Source organism: Pelophylax lessonae (genome assembly GCF_965119305.1).
Source record: "Pelophylax lessonae genome assembly, chromosome: 3".
In the NCBI taxonomy this organism is placed as follows: domain Eukaryota; kingdom Metazoa; phylum Chordata; class Amphibia; order Anura; family Ranidae; genus Pelophylax; species Pelophylax lessonae.
Window position 1 is genome coordinate 685,651,720 of NC_138770.1, and position 25,495 is coordinate 685,677,214.

The 25,495-nt window shown below is 50.3% G+C and overlaps 1 protein-coding gene across 1 annotated transcript; it reads left to right on the forward strand.

Moving 5' to 3' along the window:
* Positions 1 to 788: 788 nt before the first annotated feature.
* Positions 789 to 24,647, forward strand: TRMT61B (tRNA methyltransferase 61B; the record flags this gene model as incomplete). The annotated part of the gene is made up of 8 exons (XM_082249320.1): positions 789 to 1,119; positions 1,267 to 1,925; positions 4,274 to 4,376; positions 6,819 to 7,009; positions 8,855 to 8,946; positions 11,490 to 11,692; positions 13,272 to 13,358; positions 24,533 to 24,647. The coding sequence occupies 8 exons, from the start codon at positions 789 to 791 to the stop codon at positions 24,595 to 24,597; spliced, it is 1,731 nt and encodes a 576-aa protein (XP_082105446.1). The 3' UTR covers positions 24,598 to 24,647.
* Positions 24,648 to 25,495: the final 848 nt, after the last annotated feature.

Genomic DNA, 25,495 nt, shown 5'->3' on the forward strand with positions numbered 1-25,495 from the left:
AAGCTCCAATGTCCTCCAGGTCTACATGAAAGGGGCTTCCTGGAGATGATGGGGGTGGGGAGACATGGTGCAAGAGCCCCTCCCCTGGTGGACTGGAGAGGTCCGGCCCCCGCAGATCCTGGACCTCTTTAGCCCGTGGAGGTACCGAAGCTCCGGCGTCCTCCAGTCCAACATGGAAGGGGTTTTCTGTAGTGGATGGGAGAGCCGGGACCGGGTCTAAGGGCCCCTCACCTGGTGGACTGGAGAGGTCCGACCCCCGCAGATCCTGGACCTCTTTACCCTGTTGAGGTACCGAAGCTCCGGGGTCCTCCGGCCCCACATGGAAGGGGTTTTCTGTAGTGGATGGGAGAGCCGGGACCGGGTCTAAGGGCCCCACACCTGGTGGACTGGAGAGGTCCCGCCCCCGCAGATCCTGGACCTCTTTGGAGAGGAGCTCAGGGGGGATCATCCTACTGACCCTGTCCAGAGGAGACAGAGATCTGCCCCACGCTCTCCTGAGCAGCCAATCCCTGGCAGATCCTGTGGCCCCTGGAGCATCCCGGGCCCCTGCTCCCTCCTGGGCCCCCGGGGCATCCTCCCTGCCCCCTCCTCCGGGGCAGTCTGAGTGACTGACGGCTGGGAATCCGCACCGCCAGCAGAGGGCGGTGTGCGGGAGAGCAGAGGAACCTTCAACATGCTGACACTCAGCACCGCGCATCCTAATGACGTCACCAGCCGGTTGGATCTTTCGGCAGAACAGCGGTCACTCGCTGCTGACGTCATTAGGATGCGCGGTGCTGAGTGTCAGCATGTTCCCGGGGAGGAAGATTCCTCGGCTGTGCCGCGCTCTGCTCTCCCGTACACCGCCCTCTGCTGGCGGTGCGGATTCTCTTCTCTCCTGCCGGCTCCGCGTGCTCCCGGCTTTCAGTCACTCAGACTGCCCCGGAGAAGGGGGCAGGGAGGATGCCCCGGGGGCCCAGGAGGGATCAGGGGCCACAGGATCTGCCAGGGATTGGCTGCTCAGGAGAGCGTGGGGCAGATCTCTGTCTCCTCTGGACAGGGTCAGTAGGATGATCCCCCCTGAGCTCCTCTCCAAAGAGGTCCAGGATCTGCGGGGGCAGGACCTCTCCAGTCCACCAGGTGAGGGGCCCTTAGATGAGATCCCGACTCTCCCATCCAATACAGAAAACGCCTTCCATGTTGGACTGGAGGACGCCAGAGCTTCGGTTCCTCAACAGGGTAAAGAGGTCCAGGATCTGCGGGGGCGGGACCTCTCCAGTCCACCAGGTGAGGGGCCCTTAGACCCGGTCCCGGCTCTCCCATCCACTACAGAAAACCCCTTCCATGTTGGACTGGAGGACGCCGGACCTTCAGCACCTCCACGGGGTAAAGAGGTCCAGGATCTGCGGGGGCGGGAACTCTCCAGTCCACCAGGGGAGGGGCCCTTGCACCATGTCTCCCCACCCCCATCATCTCCAGGAAGCCCCTTTCATGGAGACCTGGAGGACATTGGAGCTTCGGCACCTCCATGGGGTAAAGAGGTGAGAGGAGAGTTTGGGAATTTGGCCCAACCACATGGTGAGGAGACCACAGAGAAGACCTCTCCATCCCTACCCCCAACACCCCCTCTGACCCCCACCCCCCTTCCCACCCCAGAAACAGATGGAGACCTCTCACCTCTGCAGGGGACACCGTTCAGTCCTGGGGACCTCCTGCTGGCGGAGTACAAGAGGAAACACCATTCCGTCTTCAAGAAGATGTTCCTCCTGAAACCTCAGGGCAAACTCGTCAGTAACTGGGGGGCCGTCAACAACCAAGACATAATGGGCAAACTGCCAGGACAGAGGCTCCAGACTTCTACCGGGCACAAACTCCTCTTCAGAAGACCCTCATTGGAGGAATATGTCAGCTACATGAAGAGGGGGCCCAATATTGCCTATCCGAAGGTATGGAGGAGCTGGGCCAACACCTCTCCATGGAGGAATGAAGATCTGTGAGGGATAATTTATACCAATGAGATAAGGAAATTATTATTTTTGAAGTGGTTAGGAGGATCAATCCCTGCAGGACAGTATGGTGGTTAGGAGGGTCAGTAGATTGTTAGCCAGGCAGTATGGTGGTTAGGAGGGTCAATGGATGACCAGCAGGACAGTTTTCTGGTTATGAAGGTCAATAAAAGACCAGCAGGACAGTATGGTAGTTAGGAGGGTCTGTAGCTGACCAGCAGGGCAATATGGTGGTTTGGATGGTCAGTGGATGACCAGCAAGACAGTAGGAAGGTTAGGAGGGTCAGTAGATGACTAGCAGGGCAATATTGTGTTTATAAAGGAGAAAAAACAACTGCGCTAATTCAAAAAAGCAAAGCAGCAGCTTCAAGTGCGACTGACACCCCAAGAAGAAAATATATAAATAAAGCTGCGCTAACAAATGAAACAGTCCATGTGAATGTCCATAAATGAAAGGGAAAAATGATGACCCTTGTACAGGTACCGCTTACCAGATTCCAATCATTAAAGAGCCAAGAAATTAAAGGCAGAGTCTTCAAATGTGGAACACAGCAAGCTTCATAGGGCTCCGATGTAAATCTCCTCAGTGGTATATGAATAGAAGGAGAAAAGTGGATGTCTCCATTACAGGAAGAAAATTGGAGCATGGCTGATGGTCTATGAAAACTGGGATATTATCGTTTGTTCCAGAAAGGACACTTACCTGAACAAGGACTTTAAAAGGACTACAAGCACAATTGCAAAAACATTTTATGCTCTTGGTAAAGCGGATATATCTGCATCCCTCCCTGAGTCTGGTTGACGAGCGCTATCAGGAGTGTTGTCCAGCGTCACTTTGAACCCCCGCTCAATTAATATCTGGAGCTGGTAAGAGTACCCATTCTCACTGGTGCCCTCTAGGTTCTATTATACGTCTACCTTCTAGTCTATCTGGTAAGCGGTTTATCTCACTACCTGCTTAAACTTCTTGGTACAGTCTATAAGGGAACCTACCCTCTTCGGTGGTGGCTGTCACTATTCACCACTATTGGATTTTTAGTTATCACTATTTGGGTGTTATCATCGTTTGTTTTATGGTTTTACGCTATGGCGTTTGCCTCTTTTTTCCTCATTTAAACGTATCCCTGGACACCTGCATCACCACGGTACGGGTTGCTGCCTTCTGAGGTCTGTGGATTCGGTTCCCATTATTTTGGCTACAGTATCTGCTACTTCTGGTAAGCGGTACCCGCACAAGTCACAACGCATTTTTTCCCATTTTTGTTACTGGTTTACACTATGGTGTTGTTTTTCTCCTTCTATTCATATACCACTGAGGAGATTTACATCGGAGCCCTATGAAGCTTGCTGTGTTCCACATTTGAAGACTCTGCCTTTAATTTCTTGGCTCTTTAATGATTGGAATCTGGTAAGCGGTACCTGTACAAGGGTCATCATTTTTCCCTTTCATTTATGGACATTCACATGGACTGTTTCATTTGTTAGCGCAGCTTTATTTATATATATACAATATTGTGTTTAGGAGGGTCAGTAGATGACCAGCAAGGCGGTATGGATTGTTAGGAGGGTCAATGGATGACCAGCAGGACAGTATGGTGGTTATGAAGGTCAATAAAATACCAGCAGGACAGTATGGAGGTTAGGAGGGTCAGTAGATGACCAGCACGGTGGTTAGGAGGGTCAGTCGATCAGCAGCAGGACAGTACGGTAGTTAGGAGGGTCAGTAGATGACCAGCAGGGCAATATGGTAGTTAGGAGGGTCAGTAGATGACCAGTAGGACAGTACAGTGGTTACGAGGTTCTGTAGATGACCAGCAGGGTAGGATGGTGGGTAGGCGAGTCAGTAGATGGGCAATATGGTGGTTAGTGTGACCATGCAGCCGTTGGGTCTTTGAGTGCAGGTGCCTCATCTGCATGGAGTTTGTATGGCCTTACCTCAGGTGCTCTAATTGGCTTCCATCCCAAACTGTCCATGGATGATTGGTTGGTTGGTGTGTCAGTTGAATGGTGGTGGAACATTGGATCTTCCCAGCCAATCACAAATGTTCCCCCAATATAAAACCAGCGTGGGTGTTTTCCCAGGCTATGGTCCCTGCCCACCTGATGATCCTGCCCGTAACACACTTCCTGCCCTAAGGTGAGCACAGAAAAGGGGGGTATAGGAGGGGGAGGGGGGCAATCTTTCAAGAGACCCTGTCACCTGGCGGTGTCTGATTCCTGAATAAAGGTGATGGTTTTCTGGGGTGTCACAGTCTGTTACATTACTAACATAATCTTCCCTATAACAGGACATGGCCACCATGATGATGGTGATGGACGTCAGTCCCGGGGATGTTGTCCTGGAAGCCGGTTCCGGTTCTGGAGCGTTCAGCCTGTTTTTGTCTCGTGCAGGTGAATGTGATTGGCTGTTATTCTGTCACCAATCCTAACCCCTTCATGCCGATGTAACATATATACTGTATATGTCGCCTCACGGAAGTGGGCTTTTTCCCATGGGGCTGCATATATATATATAGAAACGTGTAAAACAGCTGCGCTATGCACCACTGAACGAACAATCAAATGTTACAGATAATTGAATAAATTACATAAAAAGCAGCTACACAAAAAGATCCTGAAATAATCACATAGCATAAAAAGTATAAAATTGTAGCGCTTAAAGATGATAAAAAGTCCACATAATTAAAAGGAAAAGTCCTTTAAAATCAATAAGACAGTAGATAACCACGTGTAGATAAAAAATGGCGTTCACCAGTTCTCCCTCGGAAGATCACGTGACATAAAACCACCACCAAGAGAGGTATCCTAAATACCCTTACCAGATCTCACAATCTTATAGGCAGTATACGTCAATACGTCGCCCCTGACAACGTCATTACGTATGACGAAACGTACGTCGGGAGTCCCCATTGGTGGAGGCGGACGCATGCGCAGTGGAGGACGACGGCGGCCATCTTTTCGGTTTGAAACAACTACATGTGGATATACTCAACGTTGCTGTCACTGCATAAATGTGAGTGCAATTTATTACGATTTATGCTAAATAAAAGATTATTCAGGACCTATTTCACTATGAGAGGCTCCTCTTGTATCTTTTTGAGATAAAGGTTCACAGGGGAATATCAGCGTATGAGATATGGTTGACCACGGATACCTGCTGGGAGCAAGTCTTATGTCTGTTGATATCGTATACTGCCTATAAGATTGTGAGATCTGGTAAGGGTATTTAAGATACCTCTCTTGGTGGTGGTTTTATGTCACGTGATCTTCCGAGGGAGAACTGGTGAACGCCATTTTTTATCTACACGTGGTTATCTACTGTCTTATTGATTTTAAAGGACTTTTCCTTTTAATTATGTGGACTTTTTATCATCTTTAAGCGCTACAATTTTATACTTTTTCTGCATATATATATGTATCTCCCTTTGTGCGGTGCTCTGAGCACAGAGACTGGGGTCTCACCGAGGGCCCCGTATTAATGATCGGGACCCGGATCTCCTGATTCCATGTCACCTGATCACTGTGATAGCCTCTGATTGGCTACTGCAGTCACTATGAAGCCCGCCCCTGTGTTTTTCTCTCTCTGTGAATGGAGAGGAAAGATACAATGTATCCTTCTGTTTCCATGCAGAAAGAAAGAGAAAAAATGAATGAAATAATGAAAAAATCCCCGGATGAAGGTTTGATCTCGGTCAGGGTTAGTGTTTGGGTCATGTAAGAGTCAGGGGTCAGTATATATTTTTTTTTAACCACTTGCCTACCAGGCACTCCCCTCCCCCTTCCTGCCCAGGCCAATTCTCAACTTTCTGCACTGTCACACTTTGAATGACAATTGCGCGGTCATACAACATTGTACCCAAATTACATTTTTATCTTTTTTTTCACACAAATAGAGCTTTCTTTTGGTGGTATTTATCACTGCTGGTTTTTTTTTATTAAAAAAAAAAATAAAAAAATGCCAAAAATTTGTGGAGCTTTAGCAGAGAGACAGCCCCAAAGCATCATGTTTCCACCTCCGTGCTTGACTGCAGCCTCATCAGTGCCCACCAGTGCAGCCTCATCAGTGCCCACCAGTGCAGCCTCATCAGTGCCCACCAGTGCAGCCTCATCAGTGTCTGTCAGTGCAGCCTCATCAGTGCCCACCAGTGCAGCCTCATCAGTGCCCACCAGTGCAGCCTTATCAGTGCCCACCAGTGCAGCCTTATCAGTGCCCACCAGTACAGCCTTATCAGTGCCCACCAGTGCAGCCTTATCAGTGCCCACCAGTGCAGCCCCCACCAATGCAGCCTCACCCGTGTTCATCATAAAGGAGAAAATTTACTTTATGACCATTATTGGGAAGGGGGGGGGGTGCCTGGTATTGAAGGGGTTAAAGTGTTTGCAAAAACAGTCCTGGTAGGGAAGGTAAGGACCTCATTACCTTTCTGTGTGTGGATTTTGCACATCCCCCATTGTAGATTTGATCCCCCGTTGTAGATCGCCCCCATTGTAGACACCCCCCATTTTAGATCCCTCTATTGTAGACCCCCTTGTTGTAGATCCACCGTTGTATATCCCCCCCCATGTAGATCCCCATTGTAGATCCCCTGTTGTATATCCCCCCCCATTGTAGACCCCCCCATTGTAGATCCCCTCATTGTAGATCCCCCCCCATTGTAGATTCCCTGTTGTATATCCCCCCTCATTGTAGACCCCCCCCATTGTAGATCCCTCATTGTAGATCCCCCCCCCATTGTAGATCCCCTGTTGTAGATCTCACTTTGCTCTCCTGTGTCTGGGAAGATAATGATCTCTCTGTTCTCTTATATATCTTCTCATGGTGACGCCCCCCAGTGGGATTGGACGGCGCCGTGTACAGCTTCGAAGTGCGTGCCGACCACCATGAAGTCGCAAAGAGGAACTTTTCCTATTGGAGGAAGGCGTGGCAGATTCGCAGCGGTCGGGCGTGGCCGGATAATGTGCGTTTCATCAACAAGAGTATCACAGACGCCTTTCCTGACATTAAATCGGTGGCCTTTGATGCGGTGAGTGTCACATTCTCTCCACACTAATCAGCTTAGAAAACTTCCACCAATCACAGAAATGTGGGCGGACATTTATTTTTATTTCTTGCCGACCGCCAATCACGGCAGAGCGGCTCCGCTGCACTGAATCATGTACATGTGTATGACCCAGCACTCCCGGGTAGGGGGCACGCGCCCCCCGCTGCGCTACCATTCACCTCAGCACAAGCCAATCAGCGGATCCCAGCCAATGATTTATGTCTGGAACCCGCCCATCGCATGAGCCAATGACAGAAGAGAGCTCTGTGTAGGTAAACAACACATAGCTCTCAACCCACTTCCTCCCCCTGGAAGATTTACCCTCCTGGACAAAATTACGGAGTGGGCAACGACATGGCAAATGAGGTTTAATGTGGAGAAGTGTAAGGTTTTGCACTTGGGGACCAAAAACATAAAAGCACAATACACGTTAGGAGGGGAACCCTTGGGGGAATCAAAAATGGAGAAAGATCTGGGAGTCTTGGTTGATGATAGATTAGGCAACAGCATGCAATGCCAAGCGGCAGCTTCCAAAGCCAACAGAATATTAGCATGCATAAAGAAAGGGATGTATTCCAGAGATAAGACTATAATCCTTCCACTTTATAAAACTCTGGTCCGACCGCATCTGGAGTATTCTGTCCAGTTCTGGTCGCCAGTCCTCAGGAGGGATGTGTTGGAGCTGGAGAAAGTCCAGAGAAGGGCAACTAAACTGATTAGGGGGTTGGAGGACCTTACCTATGAAGAGCGGCTGCAATCGCTCGATTTATTTTCCCTGGAGAAAAGACGTCTGAGAGGGGACATGATAGCAATTTATAAATATCTTAATGGGGATCCCAGCTTAGAAGAAAAGCTGTTCATTCGAAGGAATTGCATGAGGACTCGAGGACATACAATGCGATTAGAGGAGAAGCGTTTTAACCTCAGGCAACGCGGGGGGTTCTTTACTGTTAGGGCAACAAGATTGTGGAATTGTCTACCACAAGAGGTGGTTTCTGCGGGTAGTATGGTGACTTTCAAAAGACTCTTAGACTTACATCTCAAGGATCAGGAGATTGAGGGCTATGTTAGATGATTACAGTCACACACACCTACACAGGTTGAACTGGATGGACTATTGTCTTTATTCAACCTCACCTACTATGTAACTATGACCAGGCCATTTTTTTCGATTCAGCACTGCGTTGCTTTAACTGACAATCACGCGGTCGTGCGACGCTGTACCCAAAAAAAAATTATCTCATTTTTTTTCCAGAAATAGAGATTTCTTTTGGTGGTATTTGATCACCTCTGCGATTTTTATCTTTTGCGCAATAAACAAAATGCTGCAGTATATCTGCATGGGGCGGTCACTAAGCGATTGAATTATAAACGGTCAGATAGCGCTTATTCCGTAGTTTTCGGTTTTCCAGGCATAAGGTGCGTCCTCCATCCGGATCTCTCCGCCAGCATTAGATGGTTGCCAAAAAATAAAAATGATGCCTGCCCATAGTGAAGTGTGTAAAAAATATAAATGTATTAAACAGGACTTAGACACAGCAGTTTATATAAATCTATGTGAATGGGCACAGCAACAATGCATATAGCAAGCTAAAAACCGGCTCTACAGCCACACATACCAAATAATTACACCTTCCAGTGTAGCAGGCTGAAATACCCGCGCCTAGGCTCCGGTTGGCAGGCATGCGTGATGACGTCACGTCATAGCAACGTCCTACATGTTTCGTCTGAAATGACGTCGGTGTTGGGGGGGGGGGCAGGCTGAACTCTTTCATTTTGATGATTTGTGACTTCCCTAAGCTGCTCTATTCCTTGTCTTTTCTGTAGGCTGCACTGGACATGTTGAACCCACAAGTGGCTCTTCCAGTAATAATGGGGAACCTCAAGCCGGGAGCCGTGTGTGCCGCGTACATCGCTAAGTAAGTCCATGAAGGTTTTATGTTACTTCTGAAACATGCAGACATAACATCTCATCAATCAGCCCCTCTTTCTTGCCTATGTTATACTCATCCTTTGGCTTCAATGCTTTCTGAGTCATTGGCACAGAGAATGTATGGATAGGGAGATCTGATTTCACTCACTTCTTGTGGAGATAGATAGCCAGGTGAGGAGCGTTTTTTAGGAGGTCAGCAAGAGCAATACATACAGTGTGTAAAAAAAAAAACAAGTCCTCCCTGCAAAGAAGATGGCGCTCACGTCTCCTCCTGCCGCCAGCACCTCTGATCTCTGCTGTAAAGAAAAACAGATGGAAGTGTCTTCGGAATCTGACACTTCCAGGAGCCAGGCACATGCGGGGGGCGAAGCTTGAGCACCTTCCCCTTTGCCCCTTGATACCCAAAGTGCACTTTTGTCAGGGCAGACATCCCAAGTCTCCCACATTTGGGCTGCAGCTCCCTGACACCCGCAAGTGCCGTGCGATTGGCCGGCTGCCCGGCTGTCATCGTATTCCCGAGTCAGAACAGAGCCAATGCTTCCTGTATAGTTCCGGCTCCGTCCTGTCACAGGCGGAGTGATATCAAATGTACCCCACCCCCGCCTGTGAGAGGAGAGATACAGGAAACATCGGCTCTGCATGCTTCCTCCAGGACCGCTACTCACACTCCGGGGTTGATGTGTCTCAGAGGAGCCAGCATTTCTCACCAGCAGTACCCACCAGCAGTACCAGCCAGCGGTACTAACCAGTAGTACCCGCCATCAGTACCCACCAGCAGTACAAGTCAGCAGTACCAGCTATCAGTACTGACCAGCAGTACCAGCTATCAGTACCGACCAGCAGTACCAGCTATCAGTACTAACCAGCAGTACCAGCTATCAGTACCCGCCAGCAGTACCCACCAGCATTACCAGCTATCAGTACCCACCAGCAGTACCAGCTATCAGTACCAACCAGCAGTACCAGCTATCAGTACTAACCAGCAGTACCAGCTATCAGTACCCACCAGCAGTACCAGCTATCAGTACCCACCAGCAGTACCAGCTATCAGTACTAACCAGCAATACCAGCTATCAGTACCCACCAGCAGTACCAGCCAGCAGTATCTTCTTTATTATTCTGTATAACAGAGAAGAAAAATCTTCAGGTTGGCACAACTTAAAGCGGAGTTCCACCCATTTTAATAAGTTGAGATGTAGGTAATCCCCTTTAAAAATGCTTTTACCAATGTAAACTATTTTACTTTTTTTTGCAAAGAAATACCTTTTTTCTTCTTTATTCATCCGCACTTCCGGGTCCGACCGCCTATAGGCGATTACATCACTAGGTGATTCGCAAGGGCTCCTAGCGGCGTCATGTATCCCAGCAGCCCTTGCGAATCACCTAGTGACGAAATCTCGCGTTATTTCCAGACCGGCACCAGCTGTATTGCTTTGAGTCCACGCTCCGCCCCGCCTCCTCTCAGTGAGCTCTACGGGATGTAATGCTTTCAGTCCGTGCTCACTATACATTTTTTTGTTTTTACTTAACATTTTTTTTCCAGGGTGTAAGAGACCCCGCATGTCTCCCCTGTGCTCCACTGAATGTAATACAATGCAGATCACATCACAATACATTCTTTCCTGGCCATGATGAGCAAGAAAACTGTCATTGGGGACCCGGAAGTAATGTCACTGTCTCTGGGGACCCGGAAGTGATGTCACTGTCACTGGGGACCCGGAAGTGATGTCACTGTCACTGGGGGGGGCCGGAAGTGATGTCACTGTCACTGGGGGGGGGGGCCGGAAGTGATGTCACTGTCAGTGGGGGACCCGGAAGTGATGTCACTGTCAGTGGGGGACCCGGAAGTGATGTCACTGTCAGTGGGGGACCCGGAAGTGATGTCACTGTCAGTGGGGACCCGGAAGTGATGTCACTGTCAGTGGGGATCTGGAAGTGATGTCACTTTCACAGACGGACCCGGAAGTGATGTCACTGTCAGTGGGGACTCGGAAGTGATGTAACTGTCATTGGGGACCCGGAAGTGATGTAACTGTCATCGGGGACCCGGAAGTGATGTAACTGTCATTGGGGACCCGTAAGTGATTTAACTTTCACCGAAGGTCCCGGAAGTGATGTCACTGTCATTGGGGGACCCGGAAGTGATGTCACTGTCACCGAGGGACCCGGAAGTGATGTCAATGTGTCACCGAGGGACCCAGAAGTGATGTCACTGTCATCGGGGACCCGGAAGTGATGTCACACCCGTCCTTTCCGGGTCAGCAATAAGAAGGGGAGGAGAGCGGACGTGTCTCCTCCCTCCCCTCTTCCCGGTGGCACCCACTATGCCAGTCCCGGGCCCACAGATGGGTGAGTGGAGCCCGGGATACGTATCGGGGGATGTGCGGGGTATATGGAAAGGGAGATGAAGGGGAAAAGTCAGGGATCCCGGAGTTCAGCTTTATCTACAATGTCTTACTTTTGTATTGTCTGAAAACAACATGACATCTCCTGGGATTCATTTTCTGCTCTGCGTTGTGTCCATATAAGTATCACGCAGGTTATTGACCTCCTGGAGGGGATTCGGTGCTGTAAGCTTCCCCTGATGTGTGAAAAGATAATAGAGGTCGGTGTCACAGACTGGCTGGTGGCGCCATCTGTAGGCAAAGATGGAAAACTTTCCAAGAGGGTGGAGCCTCAAACACTGGAACAGCTTCATGGAGAGGAAAAAGAGAATGATGATGAAAGTGATGGTAAGATACTACAGGGTACCAGCAGGGCACATATTCCCTAAATCACAGCAAAGGGTCACTGACTTATATCCGCTTGTCGCCCCCCCCCCCCTCCCCCGCCCTGCCTGCAATGTAGTGTGGCCAATCGGCTGCTGTAGGCAAGGAGATGTACCCGTACGTCGCTGTCTACTTTCGGGTTTAGGGCACGCGCATGTGCTCACAGCGGGAGCCTGTCATCATTTTTACTGAATGAAACTAATTAATTCAGTGTCCACTATTGTGATTAGCTATGATTGGCCACAGCTAATCACATGGTACAGATGGGCTGTGATTGGCCCTGTCTGTACCATATGATCAGTGTGACCAATCACAGCTAGAAACACAATTGTACACAATAAATAGCATGTATGGAAGCCATCCACTATGTACAATTGTCATGTGATCTGCTGTGATTGGTCACAGCGCTAACATGGTACCGGCAGCCAGCTGGTACACTGATCAGTCATGGGCTGTGTCTGGTGGACACAGCCGGTCACAGATCGTGCCGTGGGACGAGTTTCGGGAGGACGTCATGTGATGTCCAACCAGAACAAGGAATTCCCCGCCCAGCCATCATATTACAATACGCTGGGCGGAAAGTGGTTAACCACCCCATGCCCGCCATATTATGAATTGATGGGTGCAGGGTGGCTCTCTTGTTCTGGGACGACGTCATTCTACTCTTGACATGCTTGCGCACCCATCGGTGGAGCGCTCTGTCTCTGGAACACAGCGCATCAATAATTTTGGTAAAGAGCCGGTGACAAGGCTCTGTACCCATGTGATCAGCTGTGTCCAATTACATCTGATCACATGTGAGAAGGAAATGCCGGTTATCTGCATTCCTCTCCTCACACTGACAGCGTGTGAGAAGGAGAGGCGATCAGCGGCATTTCCTCACAGGGGAGATCTGCACAGATAATCATGGCTCTGATCATCAGTGCAGCCCCAACAGTGCCCAGCAGTGATGCCAGTCAGTGCCGCCTATCTGTGCCCATCAGTGGTGCATATTAGTGCCTCCTCATTAGTGCCTTTCATAATATACGGTACATAAGGTCAGTATTGTATAATTGAATATAAAAGGTATTAATTGAATAGCAATAGAGTTATAAGAAAGAAGATATTCTTTTAGTGCCATTTCATCAGTGCCACCTTATCAGTGCCCATCAGTGTAGCTTATCAGTGCAGCCTCATCAGCGCACATCAGTGAAGGAGAAAAATTACTTATTTACAACATTTTTACAAATATGAAACTTTTTTTTTTTTTTGCTTTTTTATTTTTTTCAAAGTTTTACATATTTTTCCTTTTGTTTAGCAAAAAATAACCCCCCCCCCCCCCGTGGTGATTAAATACCACCAAAAAGAAAGCTCCCGCTATATCACAGAAATTATAAAAATGTCATATGGGTGCAGTGTTGCATGACCGTGCAATTGTCATTTAGAGTGTGACAGCGCTGAAAGGAAGGCAGGAAGGGGGAGGGGAGTGCCCGGTAGACAAGCGGTTAAATAAATTCTAGTTTGATTGTAACTTTCATGCAGTATTTTCCTTTTCTTCCTGTAGGGGGCGATGAATGCCCAGCAGGATCAGAGGCATTTGGAGAAGTGCCTTATATTGCTCGGCCCCTCCCTTGGCAGACGGGACACACAGGTAAGTAGAGGACATACTGTTTATAAGACTAAGAAGAACATGAAAGAAAAGATGGCTCTGTTGCCCATAGCAACCAACCAAATGTCTGCTTTCCTTTCCTCGCTTGTGCCGCCCTCTCATTGGTTGCTATTGGGAGCAGTTAATTGCTTGTTTTCTACCTTTATAAATGGCCCCCCCACTATCAGTAGCTGAGTCTCTGTAGAATGATATACACCGAGTGGAAGAAATCTCTCTGATTTACAGGAAATTACTAAAATACTAAAACTGGGAATACGCTTTTATTCTGATCTCCGGCCCCTCCTTCAGCCTTGCACATGTGTATCGGCTCCTCCCCCTCTTTCATCTTGCACAGGTGTACCAGCTCCTCCCCCTTCAGTCTTGCACAGGTGTACCGGCTCCTCCCCCTTCAGTCTTGCACAGGTGTACCGGCTCCTCCCCCTTCAGTCTTGCACAGGTGTACCGACTCCTCCCCCTTCAGTCTTGCAAAGGTGTATCGGCCCCACCCCCTTCCATCTTGCACAGGTGTATCTGCTCCTCCCCCTTCCATCTTGCAAAGGTGTACTGGCTCCTCCCCCTTCAGTCTTGCACAGGTGTACCGGCTCCTCCCCCTTCAGTCTTGCTTAGGTGTACCGGCTCCTCCCCCTTCAGTCTTGCTTAGGTGTACCAGCTCCTCCCCCTTCAGTCTTGCACAGATGTATTGGCTCCTCCCCTCTCCAGTCTTGCACAGGTGTGGTGGCTCCTCCCCCCTCCAGTCTTGCACAGGTGTAGCAGCTCCTCCCCCTTCAGTCTTGCACAGGTGTATTGGCTCCTCCTCCTTCAGTCTTGCACAGCTGTAGCGGCTTCTCTCCTGGACTGAAACGGCTTCCTCTGATTTCACCGCACACTGTGAGCTTCTCACAGCAAGTCAGATAGAGCTGCGCCTCATTTCCTGCCTGGAGGACATCCAGCATCATCTAACTCTTTCCTTCTCAGCCTGACTGTCCCTGGCCCCGCCCCTTTCATTCATGCGATTTCCGTTTCTTCATTAATGGAGACTCCGCATCAAATGTGGGTGTTCCCTTTACAAATACAGCCTGCCTAGGAACGCCAACTCCTCCAGACTGACACCCATCCATTAAGGCATTTTGATATTTGCATAACTCCTCCCAAGAGTCCGCCCACTGCTTGCATCGGTACTTGAGAGGGGTAGTGAGGCCGGGGGCTGTGATGTTTTCAAGAAGCTCTGTACCAGCCGACGCTTCTAATAGCAACTGCTGCGACTCAGCAGCCGCTTGATTGCTTTTACAAGCAGTGGGAGGGGTTGTTGGGAGGGGATGTCCCCCCCCACCTTCCGCAGCTCTCCTGGGCTCTCCCGTCCCGCCGGGATACCTGAGCGACCAGCCGGCACGTCCGCCAGCTGGCAAGACAGCCAAGCAAAGCCGTGATTGGCTGTTCATTCTAGTAACCCAGAAGTGATGACATCCCTTCCAGGGTACTCAGAAATCATCGCCGACACTTTCTGAAAATCCAAAACATTCAGAAAACACGGATCTTCGCTTTTTCTATTGCTTTTAGGTGCAGAGGAGGAATTTGGGGTCTTATAGAGCCCCGATCTCTCCATAAAGAGGAGCTGTCACTGCCTATTACTGTCACATTCCCCCCTCCCCCCCCCCCCCATCTCTCCATAAAGAGGAGCTGTCACTGTCACATCCCCCCCCCCCCCCCCGATCTCTCCATAAAGAGTACCTGTCACTGCCTATTACTGTCACATTCCCCCCCCCGATCTCTCCATAAAGAGGAGCTGTCACTGCCTATTACTGTCACATCCCCCTCCCCCGATCTCTCCATAAAGAGGAGCTGTCACTGCCTATTACTGTCACATCCCCCCTCCCCCGATCTCTCCATAAAGAGGAGCTGTCACTGCCTATTACTGTCACAAGGGATGTTTATATTCTATATAATATGAAAGATAATGATACGCTGAGTAAATAGATACCTAACATGTCACGCTTTAAAATTGCGCACACTCGTGGAATGGCGCCAAACTTCAGTACCTTAAAATCTCCATTGGTGACGCTTTAAACATTTTTACAAGTTGCCCATTTAGAGTTACAGAGAAGAATTATTGCTGTCGCTCTAACATTCGCAGCGATATCTCACATGTGCGGTTTGAACGCGGTTTACATATGTGGGCGCAACGTATAGATGCATTTTCTCTTACGTCCTCCGACAGTCGCCGCCATCTTCATATTCGTCTCAATGGGTATTAGTCCCTGCTTCGTAGGAGTAGCTAGGCAACAGAATATGTCAATATTAAAGGTTTTAACATATCCCACCCCCAGGGGGTGGTCCCCTCAGACAATACCCTCCCATTTCCTGTATCCATTCCTCAGTTTCAATGTCTAGCTTGTCAGGAGTAGCTGGATGTCTATATGCTGGGGCTTTTGTCTCAGCCTTTTTCTTCTTTTTTGATTTTATTTTGAGTTTTTTTCTCTTTCTTTACCTAGCTGTTATTTTTACCAGCATTAGTTTAGTTCTTCTGATGAAGAGGATCATGCGGGCTGCGTCTCGGGCTGACCCCCCTGTTCGCAGGTTGTGGGTCAGTGGCTTCTCAGCCCGCCATCGAGCGTTCAGTCAGGTACTGCTCCTGACGTTCTGAACGACCCATCCCTGTTCGGTGCAGGGATGCTATGGTGAGGTGGCTACCTCACTGGACGCTGTGCGGTTTCTTAACCCACCTTTGCTGCGTCCTGGATGCGACTCTCCCTGTCTCATGTACAGTGGCTTGTTCGCCTGTGCGGGTTCCCCACGCCACCTATGAGGTAAGTGTAATCTATGTGGGGACCTGTCTGTCTGGGGGGTGTCAGTCTGGGACTGTGTTACCCTGCCTCTGTCACACTGTAAATGTTCCCTATCTCTCTGGCTGCATGCTGTGGGCTGCAAGGAGGGGGGCTGTGCTGCACTTCTGTGTCAGACTGGATCTGTGTGTCAGACTGTGTATAACATGCATGTATCGTGTTGGGGCACATTTCTAAGACTGCCATGTTTACTGTGCATTTCACTGAGGTGAGGGAGCGGAGTTTTCGGCGCCAAACGACGCCATTTTGACAGCGCTCGCTCCGGGCGCATGGTAACACTGCTGACGGTCATTTTCTTGTAGCCTTCCATAGGCTTGCACAGAAGCGCCCTGTATTACATCTCATCCTTCTCCCTGGGCGCACCGATCGGAGCAGCAGCAGTGGTCTTTGCAGGTTTTATCCTATCTATCCCTGTGTCCTTGCCTAAGTTTAGCCTTTATCCCTGTGGGGGTCTCGATTGTGCTAGTGTGTGTGGTGGTGGGCAGCGCTCGCCGCGCTTGTTGTAGGGGCTGTTAACCCTTTATTTTCCGGTCTGTTCTGGGGGCAATGGATTCTCAGGAAAGCAAATTTCATACCACTTGGCGGGTTCACAAGGGTCTGCTGTCTCCCCCCCAGGGGGGGTATTTGGCTGCGGTTGTGGCTAATATTGCTGCTCAGGTGCAAATGCTGACTCAGAGGATGATGGTGGTGGGGCTGCTATGGCTGGGGTCTCCTTATCGGGGTCCCATTCCTCCCTGGATCTTGTGGGGTCCGAGGTGGAGGCTGAGGTAGAAGGTGTGGATGATTCTCCCCCTGGCTCGTCTGAAGAGCTTGCTCTCATGGATGAATTGATTGCTTCTATCAAGCAAGAGCTGCATTTACAAGGTGAACCATGTCCTCCTGCTGCTCTGGCAGCTTTTGGGACACAAAAGAGGCGCAAGTCATCGCAGGTTTTCCCCTGCTAGGATGATTTTCAGCGCGCTGTTAAGGAACAATGGCGCTATATACGCAAGCCTTTTGCTGTACCGAGTAGGTTCAGGCTGCGTTATCCCTTCACACCCGCTACTGCTGAACGTTGGTGTGTGCCACCTCCGGTGGATCACGCGGTGTCGGTTTTGAAGAAGTCCACTGCGGTTCCCTCAGAGGATGCCCCGGTGTTCCGGGATGCCACGGACAGGAGATTGGAGTCTCTTGCCCGCCATACTTACTCTGTTACCGGGTCTATGCTGAAAGCTTTATTTGCTTCACTTATGACAGCCCAGGCTGTCGCGAATTGGACGCAGGTGCTTAGGCGCGTCCTGGTGGCTGAATCTGCCTCCCCGGCGACTTTGGATATGGTGGATCAAATCCATCAGGGTGTCATGTATCTGTGTGATGCGGACTTGGATATGGTACCGTTGGCTGCACGTGTACACAGTGTGGCGGTGTTGTCTCGCCGCTTGGTTTGGTTGAAGTGTTGGTCTGTGGACCACTCTTCGCGCGAAAACCTTAGCCAATCTGCCTTATGATGGGTCTCGCCTTTTTGGCGAATCTTTGGATACGCTGATAAAGGGGGTCACGGGTGGCGAAGGGGACGCTCCTGCCCCACTCCCGCAAGGCTAAGGCTGCTCAAGGTAAGAAGCATGCTTCTTTTCGGCACTCTCAGGGGTCCTTTCGTGCCTTTCGGTCGCACTATAAGGGCAAGCCCTTCAAGGGTCAAGGCTCCCAAAAGAAGCCGTGGTCAGGTAAGCAGAAGTCCGGCCAGTCCGGACCCACTGCCATAACAATGCGGCCTGAAGGGGCGCCCTCACCCAGTTCTGGGGTGGGGGGACGCTTGCTCGGTTTTCTTCAACCCTGGCTGGCCCGGGTTCGGGACAGGTGGGTTCAGGAAATCGTTCGGTCTGGCTACAAGATCGAGTTTTCTCTCTACGGAGAGCAGATTTTTTCCCTCAAATCTTCAACTGTCTCCGGAGCGTTTGCGGGATCTGCACCTGGCGGTGCGGGGTCTGAGGGCTCAGGGAGTGGTGGTCCCGGTGCCTCACCAGGACAGATTTCGGGGGTTCTATTCCAATCTATTCACTGTGCCCAGAAAGGAGGGCGAGGTTCGTCCGATCCTGGATTTGTAGGCCCTGACCCGCTTTGTGCGGGTTTGCAAGTTCCGCATGGAATCACTGCGGTCGGTGGTGGCTGCCCTGGTTCCAGGGGAGTTCATGACTTCCATCGACTTGAAGGATGCGTACCTTCACATCCCGATTTTCGAGGGTCGCCAGAGGTACCTTCAATTCGCCATTGCGGAGGATCACTACCAATTCGTGGCGTTACCTTTTGGTCTCGCCTCAGCCCCACGAGTGTTCACCAAGGTGCTTGCACCGGTTCTGGCTTTGTTGAGAGCCCAGGGCATCTCTGTCCTGGGGTATCTGGACGACATTCTAGTTAGGTCTGCGACCAGCCAGGGTCTGGTGGAGGCCCTGTCCACTACGATGCAGACTCGGCAGGAGTTTGGTTGGACGATAAACGTTCCAAAGTCGACGCTGTGTCCGTCGGTTCGTCTTCCCTACCTGGGAATGGTCCTGGACTCGGTCCAGGCGAAGGTCTTCCTACCGGACGACAAACTCAGGACTCTTCAGAAAGAAGTCAGGTCCCTCAGGGACGCTCCGTGCTCGCCTCTCCGGGCGTGCATGCGGTGTCTGGGATTGATGGTCTCGGTTTTCGAGGCGATTCCCTTCGCCCAGTTTCACACGCGGGGTCTCCAAGCGGAGATCCTATCCAGGTGGGACGGGCGACCACAGTCTCTGGATCTCCAGATTTCCTTGAGTCATCGCACCGGAAGGGATCTTCTGTGGTGGCTCCAGTCCCCGGCGGTGTCGGGGGGCAAGTCTTTTCTTCCTCTTTCATGGACGGTGATCACCGCGGATGCCAGCCTGTCGGGCTGGGGCGGTGTTCTGGGCATTCTGTCTGCCCAGGGAACTTGGTCGGAGGAGGAATCCTCCCTTCCGATCGATATTCTGGAATTGCGAGTGATAAATCTCTGCCTCCGTCGTTGGACGGACAGGCTGCAGGGCTACCCGGTTCGGGTGCAGATGGACTATGCCACGGCGGTGGCTTACATCAAGCACCAAGGGGGCACCAGGAGTGCCCGAGCGGCTCGGGAAGTGGCCGACATTCTGTCTTGGGCCGAGACACACGTCCCGGCAATGTCGGCGGTTCACATTCCGGGGGTGGAGGACTGGCAGGCGGATTATCTGAGCCGCCAGACCCTGGACCAGGGGGAATGGTCCCTCCACCCGGATGTCTTCCAGATGTTGTGCGAGAAGTGGGGTCTTCCGGAGGTCGACCTGTTCGCGTCTTGTTTGAACAACAAGGTGAGAAGATTCGTGGCAAGGACGCGCGATCCTCGGGCAGACGCGTCGGACGCGTTGGTAGTCCCGTGGCATCAGTACCGACTGATGTATGCGTTTCCACCGCTTTAATTGCTGTCCAGGTTCCTTTGCAGGTTGCACTCGGAATAAAACACAGTGATTCTGGTGGCACCGGACTGGCCTTGCCGGTCCTGGTACGCAGATCTCGTAAATCTGGCGATCGACGCTCCATGGCGTCTGCCTCTTCGAGAAGATCTTCTGTCTCAAGGACCGATCTTCCATCCTGCTTTACAGTCGCTGGCTTTGACGGCCTGGCTGTTGAAACGGAAATCCTGAAGGATAGAGGTCTCTCTCCTGAGGTCATTCACACTTTGATCAACGCGAGGAAATCTTCCTCGGGGAAGGTCTATTACCGTACTTGGAAGGCTTATTTTGCCTGGTGTGAGTCCAGGAGGGTCTCACCTCGCACCTTCTCGGTGTCTAGAGTGTTGTCCTTCCTTCAGACGGGTGTCGACCAGCGTTTGGCGCTGGCTACAATCAAGGGTCAGGTGTCTGCGCTGGCCGTTCTTTTTCAACGTCCTGTGGCATCTAACCCCTTGGTTAGCATCTTTGTCCAAGGGGTGCGACATCTGGTCCCTCCGAGGAGGGATCCTTTACCTCCTTGGGACTTGAACCTTGTTCTGTCCGTGTTACAACGTGCTCCTTTTGAACAGATCAGGGAGATCTCTTTGTCTATGCTGTCCGAGGAGGTCGCATTTTTGACCTGGTCGTTCACTTGGATAAGGTGGTCTTACGACCTAACCCTTCTTTTCTTCCGAAGTGCGTTTCGGTTTTTTCATCTCCATGAGGGCATTGTCTAAGCATCCGAAGGAGGTACAGTTACAATCCTTGGATGTTGTTCGGGCGATTTGGGTTTACCTAAAATCGACTGAGTCTTTTCGCAAGCCGGATTCCTTGTTTGTACTTCCGGAAGGTCCTCGGAAGGGCATGGCGGCGTCGGGTTCCGCCATCGCCAAATGGATCAGACAGACCATTGAACAGGCATATGCTTTGAAGGGGAAAGTTCCCCCTGTGCCTGTGAAGGCGCACTCTACCAGATCGCTGAGTGCGTCTTGGGCCTGTCGTCATGGGGCTTCTGTGGCCCAGGTGTGTAGGGCGGCGACTTGGTCGACTGTACACATTTTCACAAAATTCTACAGAATGGATGTTCAGGCATCGGCAGATGCTTCCTTTGGCCGCAAGGTTCTTAGTGCGGCAGTTCCGTAAGGGCCCTTGTTTTTGGACCCTTTATTTGTCCGGGATTTGTTTTCATCCCTGGGTTATTTGTTTTTCCTGGGTTGTTGCTCCTGTTGAGCAAGTTTTTCAGGTTACCCAGCTGGGTTCCTTCCTTTGGTAAGGTTCCTTTCTCTGATGAGGAGACGGCGTTGCCTTTAGGCGCGACTGCGTTTCCCACCCCTCATGTTTGCACTGCTTTGGGACGTCCCCATTGTGACGAATATGAAGATGGCGGCGACTGTCGGAGGACGTAAGAGAAAACTGAATTTTTGTAAAATCTTACCTGTAAAATTCCTTTCTCTGAGTCCTCCGACAGTCGCCGCCCCCGCCCCTCTTTTGGGGTTTGATGTACTCTCTACTGCTATTCCACTGAAACTGAGGAATGGATACAGGAAATGGGAGGGTATTGTCTGAGGGGACCACCTGGGGGTGGGATATGTTAAAACCTTTAATATTGACATATTCTGTTGCCTAGCTACTCCTACGAAGCAGGGACTAATACCCATTGTGACGAATATGAAGATGGCGGCGACTGTCGGAGGACTCAGAGAAAGGAATTTTACAGGTAAGATTTTACAAAAATTCCATTTTTTTTTTTTTTTTTAATATTTTTACATTTTCCCTTTACATTTTTTTTTTATCACTTTTGTTCCTATTAGAAGTAATGTAACCATCCCATGTAATAGGAATAGGACATGACAGCTCCTCTTTATGGAGAGGTTTGGGGTCTATAAGACCTCACATCTCTCCTCTAGGCTGGAAAGATTTCCGATTTCTAGCTGAAAACATGGCGGTGTTTACAACTGCCAGGACGGATGTGACGTCATAACGTCGTGTCCCGCCCTCAGAGTCATAGAGACTTCCAGGGACCATCTGGTCCTCTGTATTCTCTATGGTGAACTTTCGCCGCCGGCAGATTCATTCTCCGGCTTGCCGATCGCATGGGTGAGCCGGTAGAAGCACCGGAGGGCGGTGGGGGGAGGGGGAGGGGGGAAATGTCCCTCCCGACACCTGTAAGAGCGATCCAATGGCTGAACTGCTGATATGATTGTTTTTACGGTGCAAGGAATCGCCGGCTGCAGAAGATGATATCTGAATGTCTGCAGCTGCACCCGTCACCCCGATATCGCCACTCACAGTCCAGGATGTCACATGACCTCCTTGGGCTGGAAGAGGTTAAAAAATATATATACAGGATTCGTACACGTTTTTACCAATAAAATTCCATGTAAATATTCATGACCTAATGTTTCATGAAATGTCTATGTATACATGTTATATAAGAAGAAAATCCACGTTACACCCATTTCCCTGGCATTGCTGCACACTAAACGTTAGCTGAAACTGCGTTACCCCCATAGACTGTAAAAAAGGTTACCCCCCACGCAGAGACCGTCACGCGACGGATCGCGCGAAAGTTAACGATTTAAATTTATTCAATTTTATCCACTATATTGGAATATACTGGAGAAAGAAAAAGGTTTGATGGGCGCTCCTGTTAGGGGATAAAGCTTCAGTTCAGGCAACCATGATGGATAAGGTGCAGCCGGACTGGTATGGATGGCACAGATGCACAAATGTGGCGCTTACATTGAGGGCGGCTCTTTGTTAGGCCGAAGCAACAATCCCACGAAGAGGCAGAAAAGAGAGAAAGGCGCCACTCAGTGTAGCAGATGTAAATCATTTTATTAACACATATTAAAAACTTACCGTATATACTCGAGTATAAGCCGAGATTTTCAGCACATTTTTTTGTGCTGAAAACGTCCCCCTCGGCTTATACTCGAGTCAAGGAAAAAAAAGTCTGCTCCGACGGGCTTAAGCTTTAAAAATGGCGCCGTCCGTCGCATACATGTCACCGCGCACGCGCCGCCGCCACTCGGGAGAGGCCGGGAATAGCCGAAATTATAGGAGCGGAGGCGGCGCGTGCGCAATGACGTGTCGGCGCCGGGCAGCGCCATTTTTAAAATGAAGGCGCCTCTGGAACAGGTAAGTGAAACGGCTTCACTAACTGCCATTATGCACGGCTGCGGGCACACTACAAGGGATGCAGTGCTGCGGGCATGGTCCACCTGTACCATGCCCACAGCACTGCATCTCCTGTAGTATGCCCACAACCCCGGATCCTCTTGTACCATGCCAGTACCCTGCATTCTCCTGCACCATGCCAGTACCCTGCATTCTCCTGCACCATGCCAGTACCCTGCATTCTCCTGCACCATGCCAGTGCCCTGCATTCTCCTGCACCATGCCAGTACCCTGCATTCTCCTGCACCATGCCAGTGCCCTGCATTCTCCTGCACCATGCCAGTACCCTGCATTCTCCTGCACCATGCCAGTACCCTGCATTCTCCTGCACCATGCCAGTACCCTGCATTCTCCTGCACCATGCCAGTACCCTGCATTCTCCTGCACCATGCCAGTCACCCTGCATTCTCCTGTACCCTGCATTCTCCTGCACCATGCCAGTACCCTGCATTCTCTTGCACCATGCCAGTACCCTGCATTCTCTTGTACCATGCCAGTACCCTGCATTCTCCTGCACCATGCCAGTACCCTGCATTCTCCTGCACCATGCCAGTCACCCTGCATTCTCCTGTACCATGCCCGCCGCCCTGCATTCTCACCCTAGGCTTATACTCGAGTCAATGATTTTTCCCATCTTTTTGTGCTAAAAGTAGGGGCCTCGGCTTATACTCGGGTTGGCTTATACTCGAGTATATACGGTACATGGTGGTAAGCGTCTAACTTCATAGCTCGGCGTCCTCCCGGGTCCTCGGTGTTTCCATCCCTGAGGCTGGCCAGCACCCGGGAGATGACACTAGGGGAGAACCAATCAGGGGAGCGATTCACACATGCTCCGAAACCGGGTATCGCTCCCCCCGCGCGTTATCACATTCATGCAACCCTCCAGTGAGGTATGCGCTTCACCGCTGCCTCGATCCGACTGAGTCCCCTGATTGGTTCTCCCCTAGTGTCTTCTCCTGGCTGTTGGCCAGCCTCAGGGATGGAAACACCGCGGACCTGGAAGGACGCCGAGTTATGAAGATAAACGCTTACACCTCCATGTCATTTCTTAATGTGTCAGTAAAATGATTTACATCTGCTACACTGAGTGGCGCCTTTCTCTCAAATTTCCATGACTTTTCCAAAACTTTGTGGATTAAATTATTTTCCAAAACTTATCCAGGCCTGGAAATTGCCATTTTTAAATTCCATAACTTTTCCAGGTTTTTCATGAACGTACGAACCCTGTATATATAATGTTTGGGGGTTCTGAGTAATCTTCCAGTAAAAAATCCCGATTGTTACATGTCAGCAAAAAGTGTCAGAAAAGGGCAGACTGGAAGTAGTTATAAAAACTGATAGCGGGTGCGTCCTTTCCATGCCTGGCCCTCCTCTCCAGATTGGACATGAGGGGGCGCTCTCTGCGTCAGGCGGAACATTAATCCCCCCAATGTGTGCCCATTACATAGATTACCAAACTATGACTCTTATTGATTGGCTGTGAACTCTATTATTGATTGGCTGTGAACTCTATTATTGATTGGCTGTGAACTCTATTATTGATTGGCTGGGAACTCTGTTATTGATTGGCTGGGAACTCTGTTATTGATTGGCTGGGAACTCTTGTTATTGATTGGCTGGGAACTCTGTTATTGATTGGCTGGGAACTCTGTTATTGTTTGGCTGTGACACTAGGAATGATTATTACCATTCAGCAGGATTGATCTTTATTTTCCAGCCTTTCTTGTGCACCTGAGGAAATTGATCCCGGCACCACCAACCGATCCGGAAGATACCAGCTGATGCGGAGGGCTTTATTATGTATATTAGTATTGTTATTATGTGTACATAGCTTCATGTTTTTTTACAATATGCAGCATACAGTGACCCAAATAAATATATGACTTCTACTTTGTGTACGGCCTTTATTCAGGAGAAGAAGATTCATAAACTGACAATAAAGCATTTTGGCAAACAAGGATATGACTCCAATAGTCAGCCCAGTATAGGAGATTGCAGCGTTTCATCCACGTCTTCAGAGTAATAAAATGTTATTCCCGGGCCCTCAGCTTGTGTTATTCCGGGCCCTCACCTTGTGTTGTTCCCGGCACTCAGCTTGTGTTATTCCCATCAGTAAGAACTATTGTATGATTAGAGGTGCGGTATGACTGGAGGGATCATTGTTCCCAATGTATGTGTTTTATAAAAACTGGGGATGCCATGTGGGGAAGATACGAGGGGGGGCGATTAAATGGGATAGGGGCATAAGGGATCAAGGAAATGAGTGGGTATGGGGGGATGATGGGAGAGGGGGTGATTGGGTAGGGTATATGAGAGCAAGGGAATATGTGGGGTAGGGCAATGGGGGGGCAAGGGAATGGGGGGGGGGGGGTGATGGAAGAGGGGGTGCTTGAGTGGGGTAGGTAATAGAGGAGCAAGGGAATGGGTGGATATGGAGGGGGATGATGAGAAATGGGGGTGATTAAGTAGGGTAGGGCATAGAGGGGCAAGGGAATGGCTGGGTATGGGGGGGAGTGATGGCAGAGGAGGGTGATTGAGTGGGATGGGGAAAGGGGGGGGGGGCAAAGGAATGGGTGAGTATAGGGTGATGATGGGAGAGGGGGGTGATTGTGTGGGGTAGGGAAAAGGGGCGGGGAAGGGAGTGGGTGGGTATGGGGGGATGATAGCAGAGGGGGGAGAT